General features: G+C 42.9%; 1 protein-coding gene across 1 annotated transcript in view; it reads right to left on the reverse strand.

Annotated features, from left to right (window-relative positions):
• PEDS1 (plasmanylethanolamine desaturase 1) overlaps positions 1–17,658 on the reverse strand; it is a 29,312-nt gene extending 11,654 nt beyond the window's left edge. Inside the window, exons 1-2 of the mRNA XM_063459675.1 lie at positions 17,462–17,658; positions 2,677–2,796 (exon numbers count right to left, since the gene is read on the reverse strand). Of these exons, the coding sequence (XP_063315745.1) occupies positions 2,677–2,796; positions 17,462–17,636 (295 nt within the window). The 5' untranslated portion in view covers positions 17,637–17,658. The remainder of the gene's footprint in view (positions 1–2,676; positions 2,797–17,461) is intronic.
• Between the last annotated feature and the right edge of the window lie 8,889 nt (positions 17,659–26,547).

The following is a 26,547-nucleotide window of genomic DNA, read 5'->3' on the forward strand; positions in this document are numbered from 1 at the left end:
TTCCAGCAGTCAGCATGAACCACATTATGCAATCTTAAAAACAGACAAGAAAACACCACAAAATGTAGGTCGTTTTGGGACTGTCAATGTATCTATTATCTCTAACACTTCCAGACCTGTAGGTCCAACATTCCTGAAGCTACAAGAACAAGACATTGTGTAACGAGATGTCACTGTGTCGATTCCACGCACATTTTTAGCAAACTCCATGCATCAGTTCAGCTTTCACTTATATCAACTTTGCATTTAGCAATAACTTCCTTGCATTCTGCTGCTCTGCACGTTATCTGCATTGCTAATAGTTACACAGCTTGCATTTTTCATGTTGCAAAACCCTACTTTTCAAAATAAACGTAAACCATGTATTGGGCCTTAGAGAACCTGCCACGGATGCGTTGTGCAGGCTATAGGAAATAAGACACCAGGAAACATGCCTCCTCCTACATTAACAATTCTACAAAGCCAAATAAAAACTCTACAATGACAGACTATTTGTTGTATTACCACGGCAACCAGGGCTATATTTATTTACGTAAGTTTCCTTAACAGAGCTTATTTTTCTGCTGTTATCTAGAACAGAGAGTTTTTCTCTTTTGCAGACCTAGTTACACTTCAACTTTCATCAGTAACTTATAAACGTTGCATCTATCTGAAGCCTTACCAGAAGATTCTACAAACCAAACTGGCTGTTTTAATGGTCATATGAAAATGTAAGTTTTAAAGCAGACACTTTAAAAGGATCAAATATAAAACAAATTATAGTTTAGTAGATATACCCCGAATGAAAACCTTCATACATTTAATTATGCATTTTTCCACTGAGGTTATATCTGAAAAAGATCTCGTCTGCTGCCTTTGCAGCCCTCCCCTTCTAACTCCGCCCAGACTTTCTGTGGCTGTCCAATCACAGACTTCGTAAGGCAGCTCAATGAGAAGTCTATGCAAGGTAGGTGCTGTGGAGTAGAATACGAACAATTTAGATTATTAGGCTTGCCTTAATTAAGAAGGTTAAATAGATTTACTTGCCCTTTTTCCCTGGCACACCAGTCTCACAACAGTCACCCCAGCGTTGCTGGTTAAAGTCATCAATATTGATGAACCCTGCCCACCCATAGGAAAGCATGAGGAGGCTAGTGCGCAAGCATAGAAATTGCTGTACCAATCAGCATCTCATAATAGGGATGCATTGACTCAGTGCATCTCTATTGCAGTGTTTAGCATCTCCATACTCTGCATGGAGACAGCAAACTTTGATTTTGCAATCTTTGCAGAACTACAGCGAGGATTTCCCTCTAGTGCAGGTGTAGGTAACCTTCAGCGAGGATTTCCCTCTAGTGCAGGTGTAGGTAACCTTCAGCACTCCAGGTGATGTGGACTACAGCTTATATATTGCTGGCAAAACATCAAGAAAAATTTAGTCCACGACGTGTGGAGTGCATGACTGACTGTACATTGACAGCCTCTAGAGTTGACCTTCGACTGCAACATAAACATAAAGACAGTGCTTGGATTGCAGATCCTGCAGCGTCAGTGTATTAAGATGCAGTAATTCTGGTGCCTAGAGTATCCCTTTATAACACTACATTCAGGATTTTACAGCCCTGAAGTCACTGTGTTTGTGGCACACATTGAAGTGCCATTGCATAAAGGTTGAAACACACTACTTTACAGTAAGTGACCTTAACCACTAGCCAAGCCCTCTCGTTTCACGGAGATATGTACTCCCAGCAATCTGGGACAGAGAGGTATGATCAAAACTTTCCAGGACTATCATGGTCACACCAGCAAGGGTGGCTTGGCTTGCATGAAAGTACCGAGACCCATGCGGTAATTGGACTGGTGAGATCAGGTAGTGTGTATACTTCTGTATATTGCAATGCCTGTAATATGCTGGAAAGTGATCAGGACAAGCACGTCATGGGGTTTATACAACGGTATCTTGTGGTCTGCGGATAAGCAAGTTAGCTATAGCCTTGATGCGACCCCTGCAAGCCAAAAGGAACATAACTTAAGCAAGTGCCCCTCTGCATAACAATCACTCTAATGTAAGTAAATACGGTTTTCCTTTGTTCTAAGAAACGTGTCCAACACCTGTATAAAACTGGGTTCAGCCTATAATATAGCAGCATAGATTAGACCTCTCAAGAGTAGCCCTTACCGTTTATTACCAAATTCCTAAAAGGCACCAGCAGAGCTGGATCTCCACAACCAACTGTGCTGGGGTTACTCAATCACTGCTTTCTCTACCGGCCTACACATGGAGTCCCGCTACACCTGCTGGACCCTCCACGTGGCTGCCTTTACACAGAGGAGCACAAGACCCCAGCACTGCACTCCAAGACAGAGAGCACCGTATATATCACAGTGCAGATAACTGTATGCTATATGTGAGCATCAAAATATATCACCATGGACACTAAAAAAAAATTACAGGATCCGGCTTCAGTATTTCAATTTGTGTTTTGTTTTTTTACCCAACTCAATAAAAGTTTTTTTAAACAATACGATAACTCTGCTGCCTTCAAGGTGGAACCCTGGCAAAATACTGTGTTGGATTCAACAGTCACATTTTTTTACAACACTAAATTTAAATGTGAATAAAGTGGTCAGGTTACAATTAAACTAAAAATGGTTTTAAAAATATAAATACAATAATATGGGAAGAGTTCAACTTACAGATACTAAAAACAATGCTGGTTATGTGATCCAGGGTGAAATAGCGAACGAGGCTGCAGAAGTTGTAGGACAGCAAGACGAAGCACAGAACAACAGACATCCATTCCTGTAACCGCTTTCCTGAAAGGAGGAAAAAACAAAGATTAACAACGTGCTCAGTGTGGTCTAACTCCGCTCCATCAAGCATTAATGTTAGGGAAAAATAAAAGCAGCACAATATAGGCCAATAGTGGACGCAGTCACTGCTCAGCCACTAACCTACAGTCCTAGCACTTACACATTGAGTATCGAGTGTGAGCAGGGAGTCTGAGCTATGCATAGTAAACAATAAAATTATAAACAATTCCCCACTTGGTCAATATATCCGATGTGTGGAAGGAGGAGCGTAACAGAAAATATGGACCGTTTGTGGGGGAGCCACGACGAGTCTACATGCAACTGCCAAAAACAAGACCCCCTGTACTCCACTCCACAAGACGGTATTTTTTTTGTTTATTATTTTGGATTGTTTTGCTGACTTCTGGAGAACTATGAGACCTTGTGACAGAGAGGTAACATAGAGTCACATTATTTGTATTGTGAAACAAGAAGAATTTGACAGCCGTTGAAGCACACTATGTAAGGAAGCCACAGGCCTGCTCAATACATTATTTGTAGTAAACAACGGTGACTTTAAGTGATACTAAACTTACTGCAGCTATTGTTTTTCCCCCTACACTCCCCCCTCACCAACTGTTAAAATCATGTGGTTTTGACTGTCACCACCGGAAGTGAGCAATTAATACAATAGGTTTTTACCATCCTTATTACCTTTCACAATGGTGGCACAGACAAGACGGATTCTATAATTTCATAATTGTTTGATACATCTATGAAATGTTCCTCCCTTTTTTCTGTCTGTGGCGTTCACCCACTGCCAATGCCTCCAATCATCGCAAGATTTAAAAGGCTCTTAGTTTGGAGCTTTGACGGTCCTGAATGTGCTAAGCAGACACGTTAACCCAAAGTGACAGCAGATGTTCAGCGTAGATTGCTGCCACCTCGATAGCCACACACAGAGTACGGTTACTGTATAAAGGCCATTACCATAGCAGAATTGTGAGCTAATGGGGAGCCCTGGTATATGCTGCGTGTACCAGGTTATTGGTGGATCGTCATGTGAGGCATGTGCTCCCAATTCCAATCATCGCATGGTAATAAAAGTTCACACGGGGACGGAATATGTAAAATTACATATTTTAATGTGGAGTGAAACATTTGCTTGCAATACATGACAGGTCTATGTGTCATTAGGCAGCACCCTATAAACCCAGCCTGGGGGACATGGCTAGCAGGGTCTTAAATTGGGCACAGGGATTGCGGGACTGTATATGGCACTAGTGTGTCTCTCTAGGCCTCAGGACAGGAGGACACCAGATAAAAGGCCAATATACACAAAACCTGTGAAAACCAGCATAGTGGCCAAATGACGGATCCGTGTTAAATTATGGGTTTAATGGAAGTAAATGTGCAGATCTCATTTTTACAATCCTTCATAGCGAGAACACTAGCATAAAATGGCAGAGTGTGAGTTTGAAAACAGTATAATTATCCCAGTAATACTCCTCCCTCTAGACTAGCGGTCCCCAACCAGTTGTATGAGGGTCAATTGGGTGGTCCACGCACTTGGGAACGCCCGATAGACATGTGTCACGAGGGAGCCAGGTCCTGCACTGCATTTAACAGCACAACCCTTCTAGCCTGCAGAGAGAGCTGGGAGATAGCGAGAGAGAGCCGGGCACTTCCTCCCAGCTAGCACAGATACCACTGCAATGGAGTGGGGAGCCACAACTCACAGCAGGGGGTCAGACCCGTAGAAGAACAATTCTCAACAGCCCCAGCCAGCAAAAGCCAACAATTTTTTTTTTTTTACCTATATGTGTGTTTTGGGTCAGTGTGTGGATCTGCATATGTAGCAATGTTTCTGTGTGTCTGTACAGCTGTATCTGTGGCAGTAGGTCAATGTCTCTGTGCAACTGAATGTGGTTCAGTGTTTATATCTGTATGCATCTCAGTGTGTGTATCTGTGTCTGTATCCGTGTGTCTGTGCAACTGCATGTGGTTCAGTGTTTATATCTGTATCCGTGTGTCTGTGCAACTGCATGTGGTTCAGTGTTTATATCTGTATCCGTTTGTCTGTGCAACTGCATGTGGTTTAGTGTTTATATCTGTATCCGTTTGTCTGTGCAACTGCATGTGGTTTAGTGTTTATATCTGTATCCGTGTGTCTGTGCAACTGCATGTGGTTCAGTGTTTATATCTGTATCCGTGTGTCTGTGCAACTGCATGTGGTTTAGTGTTTATATCTGTATCCGTGTGTCTGTGTGCATCTGGGGGGGGGGGGGGGGGGAGGGGGGGAGGGGGTGTTCTGCAAAACTGACAACATATGATATATGGGCAAAAGGAGTGTTTGTATGTGCAGAGGACAGGGGAAACAGCAACATGTATATAGCCATCAGGGGCCTAGAAATAATAATAAAAAAGGGGTTTTTTTTGTACAACAGAAGCAGAATCTTCTTCTTCCAGATGACAAACGAATTGTCCAAAAAGACAAAATAATTTCAATAGACATATGCAGAAAATAGGGATCCAGCTGTACTCTATAACATAAAAGATAAATAATACATAGTAAAGTACAGTATACAAGTGTATAGCACGGCAGTTACTGGTAGCGCTCACAAGATGTAAATTCAGAAGTCCTCTCTCCACACTGGGTCAGATGGATACTCAGAAGGCACAGGAACTTACGGAGTCAGGGATCAGGTAAGAAATGATATCTTTAATTAGGCAAAAATGCCTTAAATAAAACAATTGGTTACAAATATAATAAACAGGAGCATAAAATATATCGAACGCGTTTCGTCCAGTAGATTGGACTTCTTCAGAGATATGATATAAATAAACAGCAATGAAATAAGCATGCCTAATTAAAGATATCATTTCTTACCGGATCCCTGACTCCTTAAGTTCCTGTGCCTGCTGAGTATCCATCCTGACCCAGTGTGGAGAGAGGTAGCCCCTTTGAGGGCCTTAAAGGATCACAAAGCGGTTTTCCTGACACTATAATGCACTGAGGGTGCCCCTTCAGCAGCTTACTTTTATCCAGCGCTTTTGAAAAAAAAAAAACATCAGCACTATACACCACAGGAGATGCCATGGAATGTATAATTTCACAAATAATAGGCCTTTGTGGGGTAATTTCAACAAACTGTTATAATGCCCCAAAATAAGACATTGGCCAATTTTAGTTTATAACAATGCCATCGCTACACTCACCTAAAAAAAACTGACATGATCACAGTCTTCGGTCAAATAACAAGTAAACTTATCTCAGCACAGCATGTGGTAAAATATTGCAGGAGTCATCAAGGCCATCCCCTAAGTGTTTGAGAGTTGGCAACTATATAAAATGCTTAACGGGACACTCCAAACACCTAGAGCGCTTTATCTTACTGAAATGCTTTATATGTGTGAAGAGTGTCCATTTTAAATTTTTTTTCTCATTTTACACAAAATGTATATTTCAACAGAAATTTACACTTTTATAAATAAACTTTGTTACACCCTCCTGGCTGTCAATCAGAATATTGGTCCTTTTACTTCCTGCTTATTTAAGCCACTAGAGGCTGTCTTAGCGCAGTGTTTTACATTGTAGCACTAAGTGCAATAGGGACAGTGCACCCAGACCACATCAATGAGCTGAAGTGGTCTAGATGCTTATAGTGTCCCTTTAAATGCATGCACGTTTCCGTTGTGGGTACATTTACTAGCATATTTCTATTTATTCCTTGGAGTGTTTCTTTAAACATGTCATAACAAGGGCGTGTGTATATTCCAGTTTGTCACGATAAGCCAATAGTCATTATGGAGAAGAGAAAACGACTCTCCAGAAGTTACCATGCCTTAGGGTAGGATTTCGGAGCATAGAAAATCCAACTGGTTGTGCAGAAAAATAAATAAACAGGCATTCATCTGTTGATTGTTTGTAATAATTCATTTACGTATTACTAACCAAGCAACACAGATGGCACACGAGCAAAGGAAAGCCAAAATCATGAAGCAATTCTAAAAAACAAATATGAAAGGGGGAAAAAATTAAAGATTCACTAAAACATTAATTGTAGTGAACGGAATGGCAACCTGCAACACGAAGGCCAAAATAGTCGATTTTGAAAAAAATCTCCATCTAGATATAGCCATTGGCCATTTTAGACTAATCTTTACAATCTGACTTTCAATAAAGCAGTTTAGTGAACAAACCCAATCAAATATCAGTAAATAGCGTCCTGTTCAGATCAGATCACAGGAATTCACAGATTGAAGACATTTGTCACAATTAATGACTGATTTTGCAGCCGGCACCCCAAGAACGCAGGAATAAAGTCCATTTAGAACACGTACAGCAGTATTTAGAAAATTCACAATTTAGTAGGGATGCACTGAAATGAAAATTCTGGGCTGAAACCGAAACTTCAGGATGCCCTTGGCCGAAAATGACTTTCCCATAATTGTATTAATATTAGACTTTTTAATTAATCTAATATGAAAAACTTCTCGCTTCTCTTTTAGTGGTCCCCCCTCACTCAATGTTCCTCTCTCCCCCCTCTAGTGTTCTTTCCCCCCACCTCCCCTGTCCCATAGTGTTCTTCCCCCCTCCTCCCCACGCATGCGCATTCAGATCCGACGTCGGCAGGGGGTGGAGAGTTCCCCAGCACAGAGGGAGTCCGGCACTGGAGAAAGATAAGTGGCTGAAGGGGTTTTAACCCATTCAGCCCAGCGGGAGGGGTGACCTGATGGTGGGGGGGGACTTAATGACCCTATAGTGCCCCAGCGGGAGGGGGCCCCTGATGGTGGGGGGGGGCTTAATGACCCTATAGTGCCAGGAAACAGAGTTTGTTTTCCTTGCACTATAGTGCTCCTTTAATGCAAGCATGTCTGTTAAACTATGCACTTCAAAAATAAAAAAAATAAAAGATTGTAAAAAAATAAATTAATTAGAATTGTGACCCATTTTCGGACGAAAATTTCGGTGCATCCCCTACAATTTAGTGAATAATCAGATTCCGTTTTATTCTGCTTACTGACTAGAATTGGACTCCTAGTGGTCTTTGGCTGTAAATAACATGAAGCCACTCGAAGGCAATACCGCTGCAATGAATTCCCCACTCTCCTTTACAGTTTTGAGGTTTATGTACGTTTGGATATAATGAATGCAGAGTGTGTGTATTCAGTATTCATTATACACACACACACTGCATTCACTATACACACACACACACACACACTGCATTCACTATACACACAAACTACACAAACACACAGTCTGCATTCACTATACACACACACACAGTCTGCATTCACTATACACACACACACACACACTGCATTCACTATACACACACACACACACTGCATTCACTATACACACACACACACACACTGCATTCACTATACACACACACACACACACACTGCATTCACTATACACACACACACACACACACACTGCATTCACTATACACACAAACTACACAAACACACAGTCTGCATTCACTATACACACACTACACAAACACACTGCATTCACTATACACACACTACACAAACAAACTGCATTCACTATACACACACTACACAAACACTGCATTCACTATACACACACTGCATTCACTATACACACACTGCATTCACTATACACACACTGCATTCACTATACACACACTGCATTCACTACACACACACACACCACGGGTTACCAAAGCAACGCTCCGCGCGGCACCCAGGCCGCAAGAGTTAGACAGGGGAGCTGCTGGGAAGGTAAGTAAGACTGTGCTGGGCCCCCCAGGACTGCTGTGGACCCCCCTGGGAATGCTAATATATATATAAAAAAAGATTAAATGTAACAATGCCCCCCTCTCCCCCCATTTTACACACATTACATACCTACACAGACACTCGCTGCACAAAAGACGTGTTGCTTCCCCCAACTATTAAAGTTTAGATTTCTATAGAAATTGGCAATTTTATAAAACTGGCACAAATATGGCAGACTCCAGACATTGCGCGGTGTTCCTTTAAGCACCACCCTGAAATGAATTTCTTCTTTATTTAATGGGCGCAGTAAATACCCAGAGATTCTAGTTACATCACCAAACCTAAATGAGTTCCTAGCTCTTAAAATGTAAATACTGAGCACCAAAACCACTTCATTTTACTATGAGACGCATCAGACTGGCCGATACATGCTGTAGGTCCCCAATGCAGCTCTATGGGAGGCCGGGGACGGTACCAAAACAATCTCAGAGGAGGCAGGGCAGCAAAGTGTCTGGCTATATTTAATTTAATTAAAATAGGGGGCTCAGAATAAAAACAATAATATCGATCCAATATTCAGCAACAAAATAACTTTGTGCTAAATAAAGTTTATTTATTACATGGTCAGAAAAGTACACATTTAAATATACATTCATCTAAATATCACTCCACCTAGATTGTCACTTGCAATAGATGAGAAAAATACATAATATATGGAAATCCTTTCGGCAGTTTTTCCTCCCCTTTCATAAAACAAGATTTTTCTAATCAGGAATTCCTTGCGTTCCAAGCTGGGCAAATCGAAGACGACTTCGGGGGCGAAGCAGAGGCGAAGTGGAGGACGGCCACAAAGAGGCAGAAATGCAGTAAAAGCGAGTATATCTTTACATTTTACACTGAATTTATCTCTACGATATGCCGCGTATTCAGTATATGGGAGCCATTTCAGACCTGTTGTTTTTTCATACCCGGTTCACTTTAAGCTTTCATGGCACACCCTAACGGGATCTATTTATAGAAGGAAATTCCACACCCTGAAAAAAAGGCAATTAGATCATGATGTGTCTGATGTGCCTAGTCCTTAATGGGTTACAATACATAGAGAGAAATCATTCGATGTTAAATATAATAAAAGAACAGAATGTGACCTGACCGGTCTGCCTGGTTTCTCTCGTAAAATTGATTTGTTTGTTTCTCTGGGTACAATATCTTTAGTTACCAACACTTATACAATCAGTCATTCAACCGCCTTATTCTTATACCCGCCTGCTACACAGCGTATGACTCTTCAGCAAGCTAAATCTGGAGTGTCCCTTTAAATGTCATAAAACAACGGACAATAGTTTACTGTAACTAGTTGTGGCATTCCTGAATTAGGGGACACTACAGATTGGATCAACCTTTTGTCAATACATTAAACATTCATATTACAGATGATATCAGGTACACACTTCAAACACTTCAAGATAGTTTCTCATGGATACCCAATTCATGAATTCGCTTCCTGCTTGGAGACTATGAATGCTATATACACAGGGCCGAACCATTGCCATCCAACATGAAAACAAGACAGCTCCCTCTTCCCCTCTCTCTCAATCAAAGTGGTGTTAATGAAAGTCTTAATTTACAAAAATCTAAATCAGCTTATTTTAATTATTTCAATGTATTTTATATTGAAACATGCCCCATCATCTTCATTCATATACAAATGAGAAATGAGAAACAATGAGAGCAAGCAAGTAATCGCTGGTACCGGAGCTATAAAAAGAAAGCTATGGCTGTACCTCCACCCAGGCGCTCCGACATGATGATTTATAAAACCAATTAACCTGATCTGCAACAGAAATGCCAATGGCAGGTTAAGTGTACACAGTGTATAGCGAGGTGTGAGTAGAAGTAAATATACAGCATGATGAGTGTGAACTATAAAAATCATTCCTACACAGAGCAATAATCCTGTTTTTAGAGCAGATTGACTCATTTTCTCCTTGTGCTGGGACACACGTCTCCCTCCTGCATCCAATCTGAGAGCAACTTCCTGCAGTGACTAAACACGTCCCCCCACACCCCATCTAGTTCCTGTAGATCGTAGAACCCATTCATTTACAAGCACGCTATTCATTGAGTAACAATGCCGCCTACCACGCAGCTTGTCTTTCAGCTCATTCACCGAGTGTGCTTAGTGGGGTGTCTGCAAAATAGAGCCGTGAATACCAGGGGAACGGTCACTTCTGTAGACATAACATTATTCATTAAAACATTGGAAATCACCTATAACATATGGAGATCATTTTTCATGAGATTCTCGATTTTCTTTTAAATAGATTAAATTAAAGATTTAGCAATTGACATCACAATCCAGCACTGCCAGGAAGTGAATGAATAAAAGTAACAGGGAGATTTATCAATGTGTTGCTGGATAATCTAAGTCTTTTGGGGGATCTTTTTTCCCCCTCGAAATTGATAAATTCTGATCATTTTCACTGCTATTTATTACTTTCTGTGTTGCACGCTCCATTTATAGTTACGTTTTGTTTAACCAGAAAAGTATTCTGTTCTATATAATGTCCCCTTACATGCGAGGCAGGGTACACACAATACCCACACAGCATTCTTAGGGAGACTCTGAAACCCCCCCAAACTTGAACTTCTCAAGATTTTGAAAACCACCCTCACAGACAGAACACAGCAGGGCTTCTAACAATGAGTGAAACACATGATAAACCTGATTTCTCAATGGATTTGTGGCACCAAACGATAACCCGGCAACAGTTGCAACCATTTTAGTTCTGTGTCAAGCGTGGGTCTCAATCAAACATTCCAATGTTAAACAGCGAATACAACAGGTGAATGGAATTGCAGTATAAATTCTTAATACAAGCAGTAGCAGATCAATACTGCATTACTAACCTATAACAATGAGTGACAGCAAACCAAGATGGAGGCTCTCTGCTCCAGGATAGAGGTAAACAGAGTATTATTAAATAATTAAATATAGGGATATATAAACATTATCTTAAAAATCCAGGCCCTTTATAGCTCAAATACCAACTTAGATAATTAATGTCTGAGCGCCATCACATGGATACATTCATTGACTCAGATCAGAGATAACAACCCACAATGTCCACTCACACTAACCAGATACATCCATAACGTCCAGGCAGAATTAAACTGTGGATTTGTCAGCTCATTATTGAGGAGGGCCCATCGCACCTGAACTGGGTCACACTTATTGTTTTTTTTTTTATTCCCATTGTACTGCACTACATAGTAGGAATGTGCATGGGCAAAAAATGTGGACTTCCCTAACCACGTACATATCTTGGGGTAGGGTTAGATTCCTGTAATTTTTCTTCCCTCTCTTGTATTGCCACTTTTCCGATATCCGAAGCAATTCGGCACTTCCGACATTCAGAAGCATCTGAATTTACGGAATTCGACAGAATTTACATTCGGAACGAAACAAATTGCATGTCTACTACATAGTATGTTGGGATTTATAAAATGCCAATGAAGGGAAAATAATCAGTATAAATAATCACACGCATATTGTGTATTATAATGTAGCAAACACTGCGGGGGCTATTGGGTATATACAGTCCTCTCCATAAACTGCCTAAACCCAGAAAGGAGGAAACTCCGCAAGAAACGATCAAGGTTTTAAAAGGGACACTCCGGACCTCTAAAGCAGTGGAGTGTCCCCCTCCTCCCCCCCCCATTTTACTTAAAGTGCAAACTTGAAATTAGCACCTTTATAAATCAGCATTGTTACACCCCCCTGGCTGCCAATCAGACTGCCTGTCCTGTTACTTCCTGGTTGTTTAGCTCAGTGTAACTGAACTCAGGAGGCAGAAATTGCTCAGACAAGACTTCTCATAGTACAATGGTCAATTGTATAGAGACCACCACTACTACTTCTGTGTACGTATATATTCAAATTTATATATCTTCTCATATCTAGGGCGCGGTTTCCTTCCTTCTTTTTTGTTCACACTATTCTGCTACAAGGTTGGGGTTCCTTGTACTGGTTACTGCTGCCTAACCACTATAAACTATATAGCGAGCGCCTAATCTACCCAAGTTTACACTTCTCATAGTGTTGCATTGGAAAGTCTGACCGCTACAATCTGGGTTAGAATGGGATGGCTTTCACAAACTGCAGACAAGAGATTTGCAGCTTTTACAAACAGTTTAAGATATTAATGACTACACAGTGATTTGTATTATTAACTTATTTTTGCATTTGGGCAGTGGAGTGCCCTTTTAATCCCTTGACGATGTTAGGGCTTTCTACTATTTAGTGTATGCAGGGTAAAATCACTGCTCACAATAGTTACCTGGGGTTCTCCTCTGTCTCACACTTAAATGCTTATTAAAATATCGAGATTTGAGCAAGGTTAAATCACTGCTCACACCACTAACCCTAGGTATCAAAACCTACATCGATACCTAGTGGTCCCCTTAATGTGTCAGGGCCAATTTTAGTGTCCCCAGACTTTTTAGTGAACTGCTTGCAGGAATTTAAATGCCTGTGTAGCGATTGCAGCGTGCGCAGGGTTAAATCCTTGCTCACACCACTATCCCCAGGTATCAATGGATACCTGGGGCTTCTGTTAGTCAGCTGGGGTCATTTTTGTGGCCCCAGACTGTCCGATGAGGTCTGTGCAGCCCTGACTACTAATCTAACTCCATTGAGAAAACAAATGAGCAATCCCACTCAGCCGCAATTTTTCTAGAGTGCAGATTGGGACCAGTGCTGGGTTTTGCATGTACTTATAGGATATTAAATGAAAGCCCTTTCTGTCCTTTAAAAAAAAAAAAAAAAAAAATTATATACAATACTTATGGGCACTTGAAGAGAAACCATTACATTTGGTGGAACAAACCCTGGAGCTCACATTCAAGGTTCTGTTTTGGTTCAGAATGTGGGCAATTACCTCTGTCCTTAAGGGGTTAAGCAGCCCTTCCCATTTGGACTGTTGTCCTTTTCCAATGTGTTCTTGCTTTCTAGAGATTACAATAAATATACGGTATTTATTTTTTTATTTTATTTTTTTAATTGTAATGTAAAACTGTGTATTTACATCAGTAATGAATAACGTTGGCACAGCATTTTTATGAGCTATATTTCACATGACTCTCAGCCATCCTTAATCGTGGCCAGGAATCATGGGAAATATGCTGTAGGAACACCTTTGGCTTCGAGGTCAGCCACTGGGGAGGGGTTCAAGAATTTACTTTAACTCTACAAGGATTTCAACAGCAAATCCCAAACTCCCCTAAACAAACCGTGACTAGAGCGGACTTTGAGTACTTTTCCAAATCCGCCATTTGTGCAATTCTGATTTCAATTTACTACAATTTGGTGATTAATAAACAAAGCTCTTTTCCCTTCACATACTTTATTTTTGTTAGCAACGTCCCTTATTTTTGGCTTTGCTATAACCGTAGTCTAACAGCATTTTGCCCTCACCCTATAATCCTGTCTCTGTAACCGTGCCAACATCCATATTCTAAACCTGTTCTTCATTCATCACTTTAAACAGATGGATTCCATTTAACATGCGGATTTCTAGCAATTTAGTATGAACTCGTTTCTATGACAATGCTACAAGCAATGGATAAAAAGAATGCTATACATTGAACATCACTTTAAATATGGCTACTAGCCTGCCGCTAGTAATCACAGCACAGCAAAGAAGTATTTATACAGGATCCTCTAACCAGCAAAACCCAACAAACAGAGCTGTCAGTGTTCACTTCCAGCATAGCTTGACATCTAGTTATTACCAGGTTCTTCAGCAGCTCAGGCATCTTATAGTACGTGAGAGCTGAACCAGCAAACTTCCAGTCTCTGTCAGTATACAGGTTAAATCGTCAAACTTCCAGTCTCTGTCAGTATACAGGTTAAATCGGCAAACTTCCAGTCTCTGTCAGTATACAGGTTAAAATGGCAAACTTCCAGTCTCTGTCAGTATACAGGTTAAAATGGCAAACTTCCAGTCTCTGTCAGTATACAGGTTAAAATGGCAAACTTCCAGTCTCTGTCAGTATACAGGTTAAAATGGCAAACTTCCAGTCTCTGTCAGTATACAGGTTAAAATGGCAAACTTCCAGTCTCTGTCAGTATACAGGTTAAAATGGCAAACTTCCAGTCTCTGTCAGTATACAGGTTAAAATGGCAAACTTCCAGTCTCTGTCAGTATACAGGTTAAATCAGCAAACTTTCAATAGACAATAAGTAAATTCAGAGTTTCAGAGATTCTCCTACAGAACCAGCGATGGACTAAACGACTTAAGGGAACAGCAAAACAAAATACTTGGACTTGGAAGACTAAACCTAGCGCTCAGTTACTCAGCTGTACCTATATATAGCCAACAATTCACAGCACAGTGTACACTTGGGGTATCCAACAGACAGTTTTATCCAGCCATGACCCCTGACAGCCCCCCCCCCGTATAATGAGCCCCCAGCCATGACCCCTGACAGCCCCCCCCCAGTATAATGAGCACCCAGCCATGACCACTGACAGCCCCCCCAGTATAATGAGCCCCCAGTCATGACCCCTGACAGCCCCCCCAGTATAATGAGCCCCCAGCCATGACCCCTGACAGCCCCCCCCCCAGTATAATGAGCTCCCAGCCATGACCCCTGACAGCCCCCCCAGTATAATGAGCTCCCAGCCATGACCCCTGACAGCCCCCCCAGTATAATGAGCTCCCAGCCATGACCCCTGACAGCCCCCCAGTATAATGAGCTCCCAGCCATGACCCCTGACAGCCCCCCCCCAGTATAATGAGCTCCCAGCCATGACCCCTGACAGCCCCCCCCAGTATAATGAGCTCCCAGCCCCTGACAGCCCCCCCAGTATAATGAGCCCCCAGCCATGACCCCTGACAGCACCCCCCAGTATAATGAGCTCTCAGCCATGACCCCTGACAGCCCCCCCCAGTATAATGAGCTCTCAGCCATGACCCCTGACAGCCCCCCCCCAGTATAATGAGCTCCCAGCCATGACCCCTGACAGCCCCCCCAGTATAATGAGCTCCCAGCCATGACCCCTGACAGCCCCCCCAGTATAATGAGCCCCCAGCCATGACCCCTGACAGCCCCCCCAGTATAATGAGCCCCCAGCCATGACCCCTGCCAGCCCCCCCAGTATAATGAGCACCCAGCCATGACCACTGACAGCCCCCCCAGTATAATGAGCCCCCAGCCATGACCACTGACAGCCCCCCCAGTATAATGAGCCCCCAGCCATGACCCCTGACACCCCCCCAGTATAATGAGCTCCCAGCCATGACCCCTGACCCCCCCAGTATAATGAGCCCCCAGCCATGACCCCTGACCCCCCCCAGTATAATGAGCCCCCAGCCATGACCCCTGACAGCCCCCCCAGTATAATGAGCTCCCAGCCATGACCCCTGACAGCCTCCCCAGTATAATGAGCCCCCAGCCATGACCCCTGACAGCCCCCCCAGTATAATGAGCCCCCAGCCATGACCCCTGACAGCCCCCCCAGTATAATGAGCCCCCAGCCATGACCCCTGAGAGCCCCCCCAGTATAATGAGCTTCCAGCCATGACCCCTGACAGCCCCCCCCAGTATAATGAGCCCCCAGCCATGACCCCTGACAGCCCCCCCCAGTATAATGAGCCCCTAGCCATGACCACTGACAGCCCCCCCCCAGTATAATGAGCCCCCAGCCATGACCCCTGACAGCCCCCCCCAGTATGAGCCCCCAGCCATGACCCCTGACAGCCCCCCCCAGTATAATGAGCCCCCAGCCATGACCCCTGACAGCCCCCCCCCTGTATGAGCTCCCAGCCATGACCCCTGACAGCCCCCCCCAGTATAATGAGCCCCCAGCCATGACCCCTGACAGCCCCCCCCAGTATAATGAGCCCCCAGCCATGACCCCTGACAGCCCCCCCCCCAGTATAATGAGCCCCCAGCCATGACCCCTGACAGCCCCCCCCCAGTATAATGAGCCCCCAGCCATGACCCCTGACAGCCCCCCCCCCAGTATAATGAGCCCCCAGCCATGACCCCTGACAGCCCCCCCCCAGTATAATGAGCTCCCAGCCATGACCCCTGACAGCCCCCCCCCCCAGTATAATGAGCCCCCAGCCATGACCCCTGACAGCCCCCCCCCAGTATAATGAGCCCCCAGCCATGACACCTGACAGCCCCCCCCCGGTATAATGAGCCCCCAGCCATGACACCTGACAGCCCCCCCCCGGTATAATGAGCCCCCAGCCATGACACCTGACAGCCCCCCCCCCAGTATAATGAGCCCCCAGCCATGACACCTGACAGCCCCCCCCAGTATAATGAGCCCCCAGCCATGACCCCTGACAGCCCCCCCCAGTATAATGAGCTCCCAGCCATGACCCCTGACAGCCCCCCCCCAGTATAATGAGCCCCCAGCCATGACACCTGACAGCCCCCCCAGTATAATGAGCCCCCAGCCATGACCCCTGCCAGCCCCCCCCAGTATAATGAGCCCCCAGCCATGACCCCTGACAGCCCCCCCCCAGTATAATGAGCTCCCAGCCATGACCCCTGACAGCCCCCCCAGTATAATGAGCTCACAGCCATGACCCCTGACAGCCCCCCCCCCAGTATAATGAGCCCCCAGCCATGACCCCTGACAGCCCCCCCCAGTATAATGAGCTCACAGCCATGACCCCTGACAGCCCCCCCCAGTATAATGAGCCCCCAGCCATGACCCCTGACAGCCCCCCCCAGTATAATGAGCTCCCAGCCATGACCCCTGTGGCGGTTAGTGGCTCCTGGGGGCCCCTGTGGCGGTTGGTGGCTCCTGGGGGCCCCTGTGGCGGTTGGTGGCTCCTGGGGGCCCCTGTGGCGGTTGGTGGCTCCTGGGGGCCCCTGTGGCGGTTGGTGGCTCCTGGGGGCCCCTCTCACCTGGTGAGTAAAGTTCCGCTAGCTCTCTGGCCCCCGCGTGCTGAGGGCCCCACCTCGGGCTGCCTTCCTTGGCCGGCTCGGGCCGCTCCCGGTGCCCGCTCTCCGCCTCGCCCTCCTCGGCCATCGGACAGAGCCGGGTGTCAGTGGCGGCTCCTCCGTTCGCCGTCCTCGCCATGTTCCCCGACAGCCAATCAGAGCACTCGCTGTCACTTACTCGCCGGCGATTGGAGCACAGCGAAAAGGGGCGGGAACTCTGCACCAATGGGAATGAGGGCTCGAGAGACGGCAGCCAATCACATGGAGCTTACGCGCCGTCTGCATGTGATCTCTGACCAATCGGAGCGCGGCGGGGGATTGAGGCAGGGTGGTGGCGCAGAGAGCAGCTCAGTGGGCGGCTGCCCTTGTGTGAGGAGGGGGAGGTGCTGCGCTCTCTGACAGGACCTATTCACTATCATTATCGCCATCACACCGCCAGCTTCACGCCAAATTGTTTCTAATACCCCACCTCCTATAGACTGTAAGCTCATTTGAGCAGGGTCCTCTTCAACCTATTATTCCTGTAAGTTTTCTTGTAATTGTCTTATTTATTGTTACATCCCCCCCTCTCAAAATATTGTAAAGCGCTACGGAATCTGTTGGCGCTATATAAATGGCAATAATAAAATAAAAATAATAATAATAATAATAAATCCCCAGAACGCGAGTTACAGCGGTATCCCCTCCCCAACCCGGGCTGGTATCTGTAACTCCCATCACTCTCAGCCAGGGATTCCCTGAGCCATCATTGGATCCCAGTCACAGAGCTCACTGGCCCTCACACTAATATCCCATCAATCATTACAGGGAAATATTAATTAATATAATAATAACACCTGGGCATCTATTATATAATAATAATAATAATAACACCTGGGCATCTATTATATAATAATAATATAACCATTCATTAATAATGAATATAATAATAATAACAACACCTGGGCATCTATTATATAATAATAATAATATAACCATTCATTAATAATGAATATAATAATAATAATAATAACCATTCATTAATAATGAATATAATAATAATAACACCTGGGCATCTATTATATAATAATAATAATAATATAACCATTCATTAAAAATTAATATAATAATAATAATAACAACACCTGGGCATCTATTATATAATAATAATAATATAACCATTCATTAAAAATTAATATAATAATAATAACACCTGGGCATCTATTATATAATAATAATAATAATAACACCTGGGCATCTATTATATAATAATAATAACCATTCATTAATAATGAATATAATAATAATAACACCTGGGCATCTATTATATAATAATAATAATAATATAACCATTCATTAAAAATTAATATAATAATAATAATAACAACACCTGGGCATCTATTATATAATAATAATAATATAACCATTCATTAAAAATTAATATAATAATAATAACACCTGGGCATCTATTATATAATAATAATAATATAACCATTCATTAATAATGAATATAATAATAATAATAACACCTGGGCATCTATTATATAATAATAATAATATAACCATTCATTAATAATGAATATAATAATAATAATAACACCTGGGCATCTATTATATAATAATAATATAACCATTCATTAATAATGAATATAATAATAATAATAACACCTGGGCATCTATTATATAATAATAATATAACCATTCATTAATAATGAATATAATAATAATAATAATAATAACACCTGGGCATCCATTATATAATAATAATATAACCATTCATTAATAATGAATATAATAATAATAATAATAATAACACCTGGGCATCTATTATATAATAATAATATAACCATTCATTAATAATGAATATAATAATAATAATAATAATAACACCTGGGCATCTATTATATAATAATAATATAACCATTCATTTATTAAAAAATAATATAGCCTTCATTTATTAGATATTATTAATATCTTAATTCATTATATATTAATATCTTCATTAATTGTGCATTAATGTAATCTTCATTCATTATATTAATGTAACCTTCATTTATTAGATATTAATATAACCTTCATTTATTAGATATTATTAATATAATCTTTATTTATTAGATATTAATATAACCTTCATTTATTAGATATTATTAATATAATCTTTATTTATTAGATATTAATATAACCTTCATTTATTAGATATTATTAATATAATCTTTATTTATTAGATATTAATATAACCTTCATTTATTAGATGGCAGTATAGTTACACTGGGCGACAGGCAGGGGAACAACACACTGGGCTGTTTGGTAAAAAAAAAAACATTTATTTGTATTAAAAATCAGTGGGAATTGGGGAAAGACAAGTTTTAGCTATAAGGTATGTTGTGCAATCATGGAAGCGGCAGGTTATCTGTAAATACAATTTCAAATGGAAAGGATACTAAATGTGAGACTAATATAGCTACAAATATTATTTGGAAATATTCCCATTTCTGGTAATTTTACAGCTGGGATATTTGGTCCAAAATTGCTTATTAAACAATAAACCATTAATTGATTTGTTTGTAATTTCCCTTGTCGTTAGATTTCCATTTTCCCATAAATAATAATATACTGTATATGGGTTGTAGCGTTCGCCTCTCATAATGCAGCCAATCACAGGAGCCGACCCCACAACAACGCTACGAGCTTGTGATACGAACACACATTCGTTAATTTATTTAATCTTATGGTGATAGACTGGGATTGGCTGGAATAGCGCAGCCATTTCCTGCGTGGTGGAAAATGACACTCAAGGCAGATCTGATACTTGGTAAATCCTGGAGAACGAGAAATGTTCATAGTATTTATACTGAAATGATTGTTTTCGTAAATGGCTCTGGATTGTTTGTGGCGAATCGCTCTATATTGTGTTTCTGTAATATTGAACCGTTGTTAGTAAGTCTAGTTTACACCCCGGCTGTTATTTTCCGGAACGCTGTTACCCGGTAAAGTGCGTGTCGCTGCTGTTAGTGTTACTGTTCGTGATTTTCACCCGTACCAACAGGGAATTACTGTACTAATTAGCAATAACTCTCAGACCCTAACACAACATACAGAATACAGCGCACTCACTAAACACCAACTTCAAACCTCATATATTATATTAGAACCTCATATATTACTTGCCGAGCTCAGGGACAGAGAATCAGACACAGCGATGAGAAAAAGACAAAAGTCCCAGATATCAGGGAAGTTAGAACGAAGCCAAAAGTCAAATACCAAAATATCAAGATCAGGAACGCACTCTTGGATTACCATCAGGCAGAAACCACAGCAGGGCAATGAGAGAATGTAAAAATAAGTTTAAATAACCCTCCTGTTATTCTGATTGGCCGTAACCCCAAAACGTGCGTAACCCTTTGGCCTTTGACCCCAAAACGTGCGTGTACGTGACGTCATGAGCGGTCATGGAGCTATCAGGTGGCATAGATCCGCAGTGGCCGGCGTCCCTAGACATGCTGGGTTTATCAGGTATCCGGGCACACGTCGGTAGATAGGCACAACTATTCCTATCAGGACAGTAACTACCATTAAACACATTACCATAAGCGGATGAATTCGTTACACCGCCTCCCTGCGCTTCCGCGGTCAGTGTGAAGTGCAGGGAGACAGATCAGTGCTGCTGATCTTCTCCCTGTGTAAAAAAAAATAAAGGGCCACTATAGTCAGCAGAATAACTACAGCTTATTGGATTTGTTCTGGTGAGTAGAATCATTACCTTCAGGATTTTTGCTGTAAACACGGTCTTTTCAGAGCAAATGCAGTGTTTACATTACAGCCTAGTGATAACTTCACTGGCCACTCCTCAGATGGCTGTTAAAGATCCTTCCTGGGTCATGGCTGCCTAAAAGTATCTCCTCCTCCTCCAGTATCTCCTCCCTCTGCATGCAGACACTGAACTTTCCTCATAGAGATTCCTGGATTCCATTCATCTCTATGAGGAGATGCTGATTGGCCAGGGCTGTGTTTGAATCATGCTGGCTCTGCCCCTGATCTGCCTCCTTGTCAGTCTCAGTCAATCCTATGGGGAAGCATTGTGATTGGATCAGGCCACCACTTCTGATTATGTCAGCAGACTGCTTGTTTTTCCGAGTCTAACAGCATGGAGGGCTACAGCTTCAGGCTTGAATACAGTAAGAGTTTGCTATATTTATGGAGGCATGAGGGGCTCAGGGGGGCTAGATAGTGATTTTAACACTATAGGGTCAGGAATACATGTTTGTGTTCCTGACCCTATAGTGATCCTTTAAAAAGTTAAATCCTTTAGTAAAAGTTAAATCCCCCCCCTTCCTCTGCTTTAATAAAAAAATAACCCCATCCCTGCCAATTGATCACTGACTACAGTGATCAATTGACATGGATTACATTTTACTGTCATCTGATTTTTTTTTATTTTTTTTTTAACCCCTAAGGGTTAAGTTTTATTTTTTTAACACTCAGGGGTTCAGTTTATTTTATTAATTAATTTAAATATTTAAAAAGTATATATTTAGCCAGCTGGGGTGAGTGGAAGATAGTGGGGAGTTGGGGAATTTGGTGTTAGGCTAGCTAGGGGTTAACGTTAAAAAAAAGTTTAAAAAAAAAAAAAGCTTTCAAAAGTATTTTAACAACGTTTTTAAAAAGTAAAGAAAATCCCACCCCCTTTACCCAGTCTTATAAAAATTGACACCTTCCCTGCCAGTTGATCACTGCCTACAGTGATCAAAATACAGATCAAAATATTATACTGTGATCTGATTTTTTTCTTTTTAGCCCCCGAGGGTTAACTTTTTTTTTTTTTTACAACCCTCAGGGGTTCAATTTATTTAGTTAATGTAAATATTTTAAAATTATATATTTTGCTAGCTGGGGTGGGTGGGCGTTGTGGGAAATTGGGGAATTTATTGTTAGTGCTGCTTACTAGATATGTGCAATTCGTTTCGGTCTGAATTAAAATTCGGCCGAATTTCAGGTAATTCGGACATTCGGGTGCTTCCAAATGTCCGAATAGTTGAAATGCCGAATTTCCGAAGTGTAGTAGTGCCGAATTGCTGAAGTTCCGAAGCACAGTATTGCGTAAGTACGAATATACTTACCCAGTGAAAGAAGAAGAATGTTACACTGTATACAATTTCAAATAAAAAGTATACAAACATAACCAGGATTCGGCTGTAAGCATTTGCAACACTTACAACAATCAAGTAACATACATTCATGGCTGTGGCTGCTCACTGTAAAATAAAATCCTGTCCTCCCCCCCCCCCCCACCCCCACCCCTGGGCGGCAGGTGGGGGCCCTAAGTCAAATCCCCCACCCCCCATCAAAGGTGACTAGGGGTCCCCAAGCCCCTAGTCACCTACCCCCACACCCAAATACAAAGGCCCCTACCTACCCCCCTCACCCTAAAAAATAGTGAGGGGGGAATAAAATTACTAACCTGTAAAGTAAAATTAAACTTACCATTCGACATCTTTTTTCTAAAATCTTCATTTTTCAGCCCCCAAAAAAGCCAAATAAAAAAACATCATACCCGTCGAACTTAAAATAAAAAACCCGAGCGCAAACAAAAAAACCCGAGCGCAAAAAAAGAATCCATCTTCACCCATGGAGGGCTCCGCGCAGAATGAGCTCCGCAGGGTGGGGGAAGGCTTATAAAGCTTTGCCCCGCCCTGCAATTAGGCTAAGAACACTCTGATTGGTGGGTTTAAGCCAATCAGAGTGCTCTTTGTCATTTTTCACAGCGTGGGAAAATTCCAAAGGACTTTCCCACACTGTGTAAAATGACACGGAGCACTGTGATTGGATGGATTTCAAGCCATCCAATATCAGTGCTCTGTGTAATTTTACACAGCGTGGGAACATTCCAAAGAACTTTGCTATGCTGTGTAAAATGAGAAAGAGCACTGTGATTGGATTGCTTGAATGGGGGGGGGGACTTTGACTTAGTGCCCCCACCCGCCACCCAGGGGTGGGGGCCGGAGAGGGGGAGGACAGTAGGTCCCCCCATTGTAATTTATGTCCCCCACCCACCGCTCATGGGTGGGGGCGGGGGGGGGGGACAATAGGTTTCCCCCCTTATTTTACTTTAGGGCCCCCACCCGTCGTTTAGGGGTGGGGCCAATAGGTTTTTTTGTTTTTTTACAGTAAGCAGCCACAGGCCACAGGCTGCTCACTGCTTATTTGACATGCCCCTACTCACGGTATAGCGAGTAGGGGCATAATTTACTAATACTAAGTAATCTTTACTTAGTATTAGTAAATGTGTCTGAAAGACCAATTTAGGTCTTTCAGCCTTTTAGTAGATAGCTCCCTAATGCCGTGGGAATTAGGGAGTTATCTACTAAGCGGCTGCAAGATGCAGCCGCGGCAATGAATAGGATCGGAGTTTCATTCATTCGAATGAAATTCCGTCACGAACAAAGTGCCGAATTGCGTTCTAAAACAAACGAACATACTGTTCTCATTCCGTTAGAACGCAATTCGTCAGTTTAGTCTAAAATGACAGGAAGCATCGCGGAAACACAGAGGAAAGGTAAGGATTATGGGAAAATTGCTCTGACCAGCAGAAATGAAGCAAACTTTGCTCCTCCGCTGGTTAGAGCTGGTCAAGCGGAGGAAACCTCCATAAGGCAAAGAGTCCCTACTTTGTCTTATGATTTTAAAGAAAACTAAAGAAGACAGGAAGAAAAGAAGAACAGATCCTGAGAGAGGGGGAGAAGAGGAAGAGATTGAGGAAAGGTAAGTTCGGCATGACAGTGCCGCTTTAAGACAAATGACACTTGCTAGCTAACAGCCTAATAGAATGGAAATCACACTAGATAAGATAACCTTCTGGGGGAGGACACAAGAGGATAACTAGTTATACCCAACGTATCACGTACTCATGGGAAGCATTGCTATGCCCCGAGAATGGTGGCTGTTGAAGAGAAGTGAAATTATGAAATTAAATAATGATACCATGTTAAGAAAACAAAAAAAGTTTAAAAAAAAGTAAAAAAAAGTTTTAAAAAAATGTAAAAAAAAAAATACATGAAAAAATGCTCATTAATACACCTGGAACAAACTAGCAAAATAATTATCCCACGCTAAGGTTCAAAATATGCCTTTTGAAATACCCTGGGATGTCTTCTTTAAGAAATTGTATGCCTTTATGGGATAGTTGGAATATATAGCCTGGTAAAATACTCCAAATTGCGACCTGGACACAGCGTAAAAATTCAAAGTTTGAAAAAAAAACTGGAATGGCTGTGTCTGAATTGTGCCCTTTCAATATCCACATAAACCTGGCAAAGGTACATACAGGGGTATTGCTGTACTCAGGCGACATAGCTGAGCAACACATTGTTATGGGCAAATGCAATTATTACAAGTTTTAGAATGAAATATTGTATTCCTTAAACTGTGTACTTTGTCTTTAAGAGATATTGCAAACTGACAAGCATAGGCGTGCGCACGGGGTGTGCCGGGTGTGCCTGGGCACACCCTAATCCCCGCGGCACGCACTATGGATTGAGTCCTGCAGGAACAGCGTTCCTGCACTTTTTTGAGCAGGAACGCTGTTCCTGCAGGCACTCAGCGCCCCCAAATGTCCGCCTTCCTCACCCTGTGTTCCCCCTGTCATGGGGGGGCAAGAGGTGATGGATCCCTCTCTCCATCTCAGCCGCGGCGAGGGAGCTGTGTGCTCTCTGCTTCCTCTCGCTGCGCGCCGTTTGCTTATGCCGGGAGCCGGAATATGACGTCATATTCCGTCTCCCAGCTACTGTAGACAGCCCGCGCGGCGAGAGGAAGCAGAGAGCACACAGCTCCCTCGCCGCGGCTGAGATGGAGAGAGGCGCCCGACCCACTGGACCCCAGGGACAAGTCCACACCAGCTCTCCAGGTAGGGAGGCTGGGTGGACATTTTTTTATTAAAAAAATAATAATATGTGTGTGTATGTCCCTGTATGTGAGTGTGTGTCTGTGAATGTGTGTGTGTCTGTATGTGTGTGTGTGTCTCTGTATGTGAGTGTGTGTCTATGAATGTGTGTCTGTGAATGTCTGTATGTGTGTATGTGTCTCTGTATGTGAGTGTGTGTCTGTGAATGTGTGTGTGTCTGTATGTGTCTCTGTGTGAGTGTGTGTCTGGAAATGTGTGTGTGTGTGTCTGTATGTGTCTCTGTGTGAGTGTGTGTCTGGAAATGTGTGTGTGTCTGTGAGTGTGTGTGTGTCTGTGAATGTGTCTGCCAGTGTATTTGTGTCTGTGAATGTATGAGTGTGTGTCTGTGAATGTGTCTGTGAGTGTGTGTGTGTTTGTACATACATATATATATATATATATACATACACACACACGGGTGTATATTATTTTTTTTGGGGGGTGGGAATCTTGGTTCCCACACATTATTCCACAGGACTTGTACCCTGCCGGCAGGGGAGATCTCCCGATCTCCCCTGTCGGCTCATCTGCTCTAAGCCTCCATGGGCCTGCGGGGAGATCAAAGATCTACCTCACCAGCCCACAGCAGCATAGAGGGAGGCAGGAGAGGACCCGGGGAGCTCTAGACAGCAGCTCCGCCAGGTTCCTCCCGCGATATCTGAGCGTTGCCACGGCAACGCTCAGATCTCACGAGAGTTAACTCTAGCCCCGCAGGCTAGAGTTCACTCTCCACTGGACCACCAGGGATGGCACATGGCAGCAAGAATCCCCCCTCCCTACATAAGGTCAGAAGGGAAGGGGGATATTTACTAATCTGCCCCCACCTCCACAATCCCTCCAAACATACAGCACACACACATACAGCACACACACAGCACCCTCACACACAGCACACATACAGTACACATACAGCACCCTCACACACACAGCATGCTCACACACACAGTACACTAACTGCACCCTCACAAACACACACAGCACCTTTACAAACACAACACCCTCACACACACACACAAACAGCACCCTCACAAACACACACACACACAAACAGCACCCTCACAAATACAAGACACTCACACACACAGCACCCTCAAAGGACAAACACACACACACACACGCAAACGCACACACACAC

This window comes from Pelobates fuscus, chromosome 6 (assembly GCF_036172605.1).
Source record: "Pelobates fuscus isolate aPelFus1 chromosome 6, aPelFus1.pri, whole genome shotgun sequence".
Lineage (NCBI taxonomy): Eukaryota > Metazoa > Chordata > Amphibia > Anura > Pelobatidae > Pelobates > Pelobates fuscus.